This window comes from Littorina saxatilis, linkage group LG9, assembly GCF_037325665.1.
Source record: "Littorina saxatilis isolate snail1 linkage group LG9, US_GU_Lsax_2.0, whole genome shotgun sequence".
In the NCBI taxonomy this organism is placed as follows: Eukaryota; Metazoa; Mollusca; class Gastropoda; order Littorinimorpha; family Littorinidae; genus Littorina; species Littorina saxatilis.
Genome location: NC_090253.1, coordinates 32,886,872 through 32,896,620, shown reverse-complemented (window position 1 = coordinate 32,896,620; position 9,749 = coordinate 32,886,872). Strand labels below are relative to the sequence as shown.

The window sequence follows — 9,749 nt, the reverse complement described above, 5'->3', positions numbered from 1 at the left end:
CTTCCCTTTAAAAGAGATCCAATCAGAAGGCAAATTGCAAAAGTCTTCCAAACTTCATCCAATGGAAGGGCTTCGTGCAAAAGTTTTGAGTGCATTCAGTCAAATTCGAATTCGAAGATCAAACATGGCGTGCAGCGGTACTGTCATCGAACTTCTGTTATATTTTGTGGATTCAAGCCAGACCAAAGCAGGCGGCGAGAATGCCTTCCTTGGTGGAAAGGTCAGGCTACGGGTCGGTCTTTCCGAAGACGAAATATCAAGGTATGTTGATCTATGTTGCTCTATGACTGTTCTGAATGTAGGCAAAGATCTTGAAATTTGTTCAAGATCTTTGAGTTTGAGTGAGATCATTGACATTGTCGACATTGCCACGTCCGGCTGTCACTCGCTCAGTGTGTCCTCGACTGGCTCGAGATCGAGTCTGCGTGTAGCCAAAACCGAAACTAGAAATGTGTTTTTCATCCCAGCAACGTGGACACGCTTGGCATAGATTCTAATTGTCGCTTCTTTGCATTAAGCTTGGATTTATATTAGCGCCTGTAAACTTTAATATCAACAATGGGTTAAATTCAGAAACAATGGCGGGGAGACGTGCCAGTTTGGATCACTTGATCCTCATGTCAAAGACGATCAAAGTCATGTTCGTTGGGGATTTTGTCAGGCATGCTACTTTTCCGGTAATTAACGGAAATTCGATAAAGCCGTTTTCAAAATCCGGTAAAGTCAAATTTTTTCCGGTGAAGTTAAAAAATATCCGCAAAAACGATCCGTGTGAATATCGCGCAACGCGACCAGGCGCCGGTCTCAATGAAGCCAGCGCACAGTAGTGTTGTTTTCACCAGTTTGGAGGTGTGTTGAATGGTGGTGGGGGGAGGCTAAAATGGGATTTTTAACAAGATCACAACACTATTACAGCCCGGAAAATGATGCCCAGAATGCACCAGATTGCACAGATTTTAACCGTTTTTTGACAAAATTTCCGGGGGGGCATGCCCCCGGACCCCCCTAGTTGGCTCGCCTGCTTCGCAGGCTCAGGCTTGTGGCTTCGCCACTGGCACTGCGCGCTTCTTTCAGGTAAAACCATTTTTGGCCTGTAGCATTCCTGTTTGTTTTTCAAGGACATGAAACCAGGCGATGGTGTACCCCCATCACACATTCATGTACTTTAATTTCAATCCACCCAATAGTTGGGGAGAAAATGGGTTTTCAAGATTTTGCTCTGGAAATGTCAAATTGTGCAAGTATATATTCATGTGTGTGAGTGAGGGTGTCTGAGTTGAATGTGTATGAGTGTAGAGAGAGAGAGAGAGAGAGAGAGAGAGAGAGAGAGAGAGATAACGAAATAGAGAGAGAGAGAGAGAGAGAGCGAGAGAGAGAGAGAGAGAGAGAGAGAGAGAGAGAGAGAGAGAGAGAGAAAACAATGAAAACAACATTCTTGTTACTGATTACAAATCATGATATGTATTTCTATGTGTGTATGAAAGAGAATTCAAAAAATAATAATAAAAAGTGCAACAGTTCTCACTTTGTGTTGAATAAACAATAGATCCAGAGGAGCGAATTACTGTGTGGTTGTGTTTACTTTGACACGTGCTTTCTGTACATGCAACTTTTACCGTGACCGTGATTTGCCACTGGTGTTCGTGATCGTGAAAAAAAAAATCAAGGTAACTGTGATCGTGAAAGCTAAAATTTCCCTTCCCGTGATCGTGATGATACCCCCCCTTTGGGGCCCTCTACCTTGTTTGTGGTTATGGGGAGTGCTCAAATAGTTCCATAACATAGACTCACTTTTGCTTCGCATGTGAGTCAAAAAGTGAAACAGAAAACCCAAATTTGTTGAAACCTTTTACTCATCAAAGTTGACAAGCTTTGCGCACTGTGAAAATGACGGTTCGCGCCTATCAAGCATCACTGTACTACAGCCAACCGATCAAACATTGAACACTGTAATAGGTATTTTTTACAAGATTAATTATCAACTTAACTGTTTTGCTTTCAAAAAAGTGGTTCTCTGTTCATTCATTGCAGCTGTTCATTGTTGTGATTTCACAGATAAATTTAGCGTTCGAGGGGGTACCCTTAAACAAAGGGGCATAAGTTGTAGTGGGAATGAGTTTTTTCGTGGCGAACTTGTTAAAACGTGTTCAGTAGACCCCAATGAATATCTCTAGCCTAATGAAGCTGGATCCTGAGGGGGGTGCACGGTAGGCCAAGCTGGCTTGGAGCCTAATAGGGATGACAATCATGTACAGAACTCTGTACAGCAAACGCTACCCGAAACCCCACCTATATGACCTTGAGAGCTTCAGTCAACGTTTGAATTTTGCAGTGATAACATAACATCCGGTTTGCTCTCTCAAGACTGATCATATTTTTTCTTCAAGAGAGATCAAGGGGGAAAAATAAACGCCCCGGCGAAGATTAGAACACTCGTCCTCGAGATTTTGTGTCAGATGTCCTAACCACGCTACTACTCCAACTGAGAAAAAAAGAAGGAAAAACATTGATATGAATTCATTTTGTTATTCTTGAAGCAGCATGATTTATATCTCTATCCGCCCACTGTTCAGAAGTGAATACATGTACCGTATAACTATTTCTTTGATGTCTGTTTTCAACTGCACAGAGCTTTGGAGAGATTCAATTACTGCCGTTTTTCTCATTTTTCTTGCATGATGTTGTAAAGTAGAGATATCGCAGCTAATGCATTGCGCTAATGTCGTGTAGCATGACGGTGTAAACATGTAAGCCTACTGCGATTCCGTGGAACATGTTTGCTAATAAAGGCAAATTTGAATGGTAATTTTTACGTTTTTGTAACGCATGAATGGTAATTCAAGCGTAGAATAATATAAAATTCTTATTTTTTCTATTTTTGACAACACTGGTTAAGCCTAGCGGTTAAGACAACGGCCCCGACATTTCGAGGTCCTGAGTTCGAATCCCTGCCAAGTCGTTTATTTTTTTCTGCTCGATCCTTCTTGAGCTCTGAGAGAGCAAACCGGATGTTACCACTGCAAAATTCAAGCGTTGACTGAAGCTGTCAAGGTCATACACGCCGTACAGATGGGGGGTTTCGGGTAGCGTTTGCTGTACAGAATTCTGTACATGATTTTCAGCCCTATCTTTTCAAACTCGCAGACCCGGATAGTCATAAATAGACCACAGCTTTAAAGATAAACAATGTGTATTCTCTCGCACGCATTAACTTATAGTATTTGCACAATGTCCAATGAAGTCGACTGCGAGTATGCAACATTTCATGCATCCCAATTTATTGTTGAACTAGTTACACATAACACCATAACGAGCCCAAAACAAGCGGGGTGAGACATTTCTTAAAATACCTAGTTATTAATTGTGGCACAAAAATTATACGCTCAGCAAATCGGTTCACACAAAGAATTGAAATTGACACCAGCAGTTCACTTCGAACAGTCCAAGGGAGAGACGAAGATCTGGACGACATAAATTGTACAGCGCGGCGAATGATTAAAACCCGTGTAATGCTGTCTTCTTCACCAAATGACTGCTTGGCCGAGTGATGTTACTATCGCAACATGTAACCATTACATCTGACCACGACAGAAAGGGCAGCTGGTGCATGCGTGACATGCCAACCTTTGTCAGTGCTTTTGCTGTCATTTTATCTTGTCTAGCGTCTACCGTCTCAGGAACGACGTAAGAAGTTGCAAACTGTATTATCTTTATGTGATGTCTGGTTCAAGTTCTCCCTTTCATCTTACAATCGATTAACGGGTGCAAGCTTTTCAGTAACAACACGAGTAATCGTCAAACTGGGTCGTCAGAGCGTGTCAAGGGCGTGCCAAGGTTGCCGAGAACGGCCGATGACAGCGGTTTAGTAAATGTGAAGAGTATTGCCATTCTCAAGTGCATCCATGACCCAGATGATGAAGATGAAGACGAAGACCATGCATATCCCGATGGAGGCAGATAACGACACCATCGTCTCATTTTGTTCCGGCAGGCGGTTCGCTTTCCGGGGGCCGCTCGACTCGAACCGTGTCAGCCTCTGTCGACAACAATAACATAACACCGGCTCAGCGTCAACAGTCACTTCATGTTATGGCAAACATCACACAGGCAACGATACCAAGTCATCACACTCAGCATCAACAGTCACTTTCATGTTATGGCAAACACCACACAGGCAACGATTACGTCCTATTCAGCGTAAACACAGTCACTTTATGCCATGAGGCCATCAACGATAACACCTGAACATTTCATGTCGAGTCCCATCCCTGTCGACGACGCCAAATGTAACCGAGTGCCGAAACACCACAATCACCTTTGAAGGCGAAGTCCTCTCAAACGGGATTGAGAATTGTAGAGCTTATTTCTAAGCCCTATAATAACTGTTATGGCTTCTCAAAGGAAGGCCAGAACATGCAGAGAGACAAAAGCCGCAAGACCCCATCACAAACAGAACTCTACAATCCACAGGTGTTGCCCACACACACACACACACACACACACACACACACACACACACACACACACACACAGAAGCCGTATATATATATATATATATATATATATATATACTGTTCAAAAAAAGAAACGCATAGTTGCTCCTTGCCAAATTTGTTTTAGTTTTCGAAAAAAATAACAGAAAATCCAATATTTAGATTATTTGTTTGAAATTTGGTATGGACACAGTTGAATGCACACACAGTTCATTTGCATCTTCAAATCAATCAGTCAATCAATACGATTGGGTGCCGAGGCTGTCAAGTCAGTAGGGGGTGTGACTGCCTTGAGCAGCAACAACTGCCCGGCACCTTCTGGGCATGGACTGGATCAGATGCCGGATATCTTGCTGTGGGATGATGTCCCACTCCTCCTGAAGTGCCTGCAATAGATCGCGGTGATTTGCCGGCGCTTCTTCTCGCCTGCGCACACGTCTGTCCAATTCATCCCAGAGGTGTTCTATCGGGTTCATGTCTGGCGACATGGATGGCCAGGGAAGCACCTGGACATGGTGGTCGGTGAGGAACTGGGTGGTGAGTCGTGCTGTGTGCGGGCGAGCGTTGTCCTGCTGGAATATGGCATCCTGGTCAGCCAGAAGAGGAAGGGCGTGTGGGCGCAGAATTTCCTCCACGTATCGCTGGGCAGTTATGCGCCCTTGGACGTGCACCAGGGTGCTCCTTCCAGCGGTATTGATCGCCCCCCACACCATGATGCCTCCACCACCCTGAACGGGTGCCTCATCCACACAGTTGGGCGCGTAACGTTCGTTTACTCTCCGGTAGACCCTCCTCCGACCATCATGTCGCTGGAGCAGGAAGTAGGACTCGTCGCTGAACCACACGTGTCTCCAGTGATTCCGGACGGTCCAGCGAAGGTGCTGGTTGCCCCACTGCACTCGGTTCTGGCGATGGCGGCGGGTGAGGACAGCTCCTCTGTGAGGTCTGCGAGCTCTCAAACCAGCTTCATGCAGGCGGTTCCGCACGGTCTGGTCCGATAATCGGTGTGGCCCGGGGAGAGCCTGGACAGAAGATGAGGCCGACAGGAAACGATTCCGGAGGTGGCGGAGCCGTATGAAGCGGTCGTGAGCAGCAGTTGTCGCCCTTGGTCTTCCCGCTCGTGGCAAGTCAGCAACGGAGCCAGTGGCTTGAAACCTGACCCACAGTCTACTGATGATGCTCTGGGACACGTGGAAGTGCCTGGCGATTGCACTTTGACTTTGGCCTGCTTGTAAACGACCCAATGCAATTTGGCGGTCTTCTCTGCTCAATCGGGCCATCTTTCGTCGCTGAATTGTCGTCTGATTTCTTTGTGGCGAACAATCCGCTTTTATGGGTTTTGGAAGACATGGTGAGAGCTCAATATTCCCCGAGTTTCACGAGATTACACTGAAGCATGACGCGTGGTCATGCCAAATGAGCAATTTTGACATTGTAGCCACTGATAACGCATGCGTCACGTGCAGAGCTCACTTGTGGCAATGGACGAAAGGTCGACGACCAGATAAACATTTTCTGCAGTTTGGTGGATATCCTTGTAGCCATATAACTAAATTAACCAAATATTACAAGCTATGCGTTTCTTTTTTTGAACAGTATATATATAATTATATGAATACTAGAGGAATACCCGGCTTCGCCGGGTGAATCGCGAGACAGAGACAGACAGCGGTTCGCCGTCTTAAAGCACGTGTTGAACATTTTCATCCACCAGTTTGTGCCCACACAAAGGAAGGCAAGAACATACAGAGAGACAAAAGCCGCCAAACCCAATCACAAACAGAACTCTACAATCCACAGGTGTTGCCTGGCGAGCAAGCTATAAATAGCTCACAACTTCTTAGGCGAACAACTCTGCAGAGTCTGCTGTGAAGGGCGACGGTAGCCTCCCTGTCACACTCGACCCCCTTTGAATGAACTTTGTCCCCAAAGTTCCGAACCATGGAACCGCCAAGCTTAGGTCCCTCCAAAGTTGGTGGAATGAGAACAGCACGAAAATGATTCAGTGGCCTGAACATTTCATGTTGAGTCCCATCCCTGTCGACGACGCCAAATGTAACCGAGTGCCGAAACACCACAATCACCTTTGAAGGCGAAGTCCTCTCAAACGGGATTGAACATTTTAGAGCTTATTTCTAAGCCCTATAATAACTGTTATGGCTTCTCAAAGGAAGGAAGAACATGCAGAGAGACAAAAGCCGCCAGACCCCATCACAAACAGAACTCTACAATCCACAGGTGTTGCCTACACACACACACACACACACACACACACACACACACACACACACACACACACACACACACACAGAAGCCGTATATATCTATCTATATATATATAAATATATAGCAATAGATGACAGTGGATTTTTCGATAAATAGATTCGACTTTTGCACTTTTACAGTGAGGACAACTTACGGCTACATGCAAGGAAAGCCGCGTTCTGGACAGTGCAGTGACCTTCTAAAAATAGTAACTGGAATATGTGAAGCTGCTTGGAAGGAAGGGAGATAAACGCGCAAAACACTGGAGAAGATAAGGAAGAGTTACTGGGAATGGATCTACAGAAAAACCAAAATCGGTTCAGCGCTGCGCGCTGAGAGCACGTGTTGAAAATTCTCATCGACCAGGTTGTGTCCGGGGTGTACCTGAATATGCCCACCAAATTTGAAGCAGATCCATCGAGGACTTTGGCCGTGCATCGCGAACACACACACACACACACACACACACACACACACACACACACACACACACACACACACAGACACAAGTCGTATGTATATATAGATATAGAGATATGGGCGTACGAGTTGGAGGTCCAGAGCATATCCATATTTTGTTCAGTAGACAAATAAGTGCCAGTGTTTTCGCGTATTGGTGGTGTAGCGATAGGATCTAATCGATAGGGTAAGGCTGAAGATTAGACTGGAGGAGGAGGTGTAGGAGGAAAAGGAGCGGGAGAAAACTGGTATTGATATTGAACGGACAGACCTGTACTGGGTCTAACTGACAGATGATCACATCGACACGTTGGAACCGTGTAGCCATGTGGGCATAGCAGTACGTAGCCAAGCCAGTCCAAGGGCACACTAAAATAAGGTAAATGGAACAAATCGACATTTGTGCACATCCACAGCTGAACTCATCAACAACTGTATATATTGACAGCTGAATTCATCGACAGCTGAACACATCGGCAGCTGAACACATCGACAGCTGAACTTCACTGAAAGCTGGACACATCGACTACTGAACTCACCGACAACTTGACACATTCGTGACATTGACAGCTGAACACATCAACAGCTGGACACATCGACAGCTGGACACACTGACAGCTGGATACATCAACAGCTGAACACATCAACAGCTGAACACATCGACAGCTGGACACATCCAGAGATGGACACATCGACTACTGAACTCACCGACAACTTGACACATTGACAGCTGAACACATCAACAGCTGGACACACTGATAGCTGGAGACATCGACAGCTAGACACACCGACAGCTGGACAGACCAACAGCTGGTCATATCTACAGCTAGACACACCAACAGCTGAACACATCGACAGCTAGACAGCTAGACACATCGACAGCGAGACACACCAACAGCTGGACACACCGACAGCCGGACACATCGACAGTTAGACACACCAACAGCTGGACACACCGACAGCTGGTCATATCTACAGCTAGACACACCAACAGCTGCACAAATCGACAGCTAGACACATCGACAGCTAGACACACCAACAGCTGGACACATCGACAGCTGGACATATCTACAGCTGGACACACCAACAGCTGCACAAATCGACAGCTGGACACAACGACAGCTAGACACATCGACAGCTAGACACACCAACAGCTGGACACACCGACAGCTGGACACATCGACAGCTTGACACAACGACAGCGGGACACATGGACACCTGAACTCTCCGACAACATGGACACATCGACAGCTGGACACATCAACAGCTGGACACATCGACAGCTGGACACTTCAACAGCTGAACACATCAACTGCTGGACACATCGTGCTGGACACATCGGCAGCAGAACACATCGACAGCTGGACACATACAAATAATAATAATGATAATTGTCAGCAAGTACTGGTGTCACATGACTGATGTGAACCAGTTGATTGGCTAATGGCGATGCGCTAAAACTGTTAGCGCACTCTCGGAGTGCGCTAACTTTTCCACAGAGCGTATTCTTCCGCCCTTTGCCTAAGCGAGAGTGTACTCTCATCCTCAGAATTAATTAATGACATGTAGCTTATATTCTCCACAATACCAATGATTATGACCATAAATTTCCTGCTTCTCAATTAAAGCAGAAGTGGGTTTTTTTCTGAGAGATTGCATGTGCCTGTGCCACAGTTGCCACTGATCTAAAAATAGAACCCGCTGTGTCTAATTTTTCAGTTTCGACTTGCGAAGATTCCTCTCATAATTATGCCATGTTAGTGGCATGTAGCTTATTATCCACATTACAAAATGATGAGTTAGTATACAATTCCCAGCAGCTAACAGAAAACACAAGTGTTATTCCGATAACGTAGCAGCTAGATCAGCACGTAGCAGACTACACTGAAATACGACTGCATCTGTTCAGTAAATGAATGTTTTCCGAATTATTATTTGAAGGCAAGAACAATCGGAATCAAAAACGTGTAGGGTTTAGAACGTTCTTACCATATATAAGACTTATTACCAGCCTGCCTCATGCGTGCAGACTCAGTGCAACGTGACGAGCAATTTTTGCTTTTGAAATGAGACTGAGTGCAGTGGTTCGATTGCCATAGCCTAGCAGCAGACGACATAAATCCCGCTCAGCAAATTAACATGTTGGGCAAATGTGAACGATAAAACGATGGGGATATAATACATGTAGGGTTCAGAGCATTCTTACCGTTCATATTTAGTACCAGACTCCCCGATGAGTGAAGATACCACACGAGAAACATGCCACATTTATTTTGAAAATGTGCTTTCCGTCGACCTTGGCAAGGGGCAAAACTCTGCACAGTCAATCTGTCGAAGCTCGATGAAGGTTTCGAATCGCAAATAACTAAGAGAAAACCTTTCTCCGAGTTTAAATGAGGTCTCTATCAAAGATCATCACTTTTTAGCTTAACACTACACTGGAATTTACCAACAGAAATTAAAACAAGAGTTTGCGTGTGACGAAAGCACGACACACTTGAGACAGCCCACACAAAAGTAGATCTGACACAA

The 9,749-nt window shown here is 45.3% G+C and overlaps 1 protein-coding gene across 1 annotated transcript in view; it reads right to left on the bottom strand.

Moving 5' to 3' along the window:
* Window positions 1–3,241: 3,241 nt before the first annotated feature.
* LOC138977050 (uncharacterized) overlaps window positions 3,242–9,749 on the bottom strand; it is a 64,748-nt gene continuing 58,240 nt past the window's right edge. Inside the window, exon 10 of the mRNA XM_070349958.1 lies at window positions 3,242–4,036. Coding sequence (XP_070206059.1) covers window positions 3,863–4,036 — 174 coding nt within the window. The 3' untranslated portion in view covers window positions 3,242–3,862. The remainder of the gene's footprint in view (window positions 4,037–9,749) is intronic.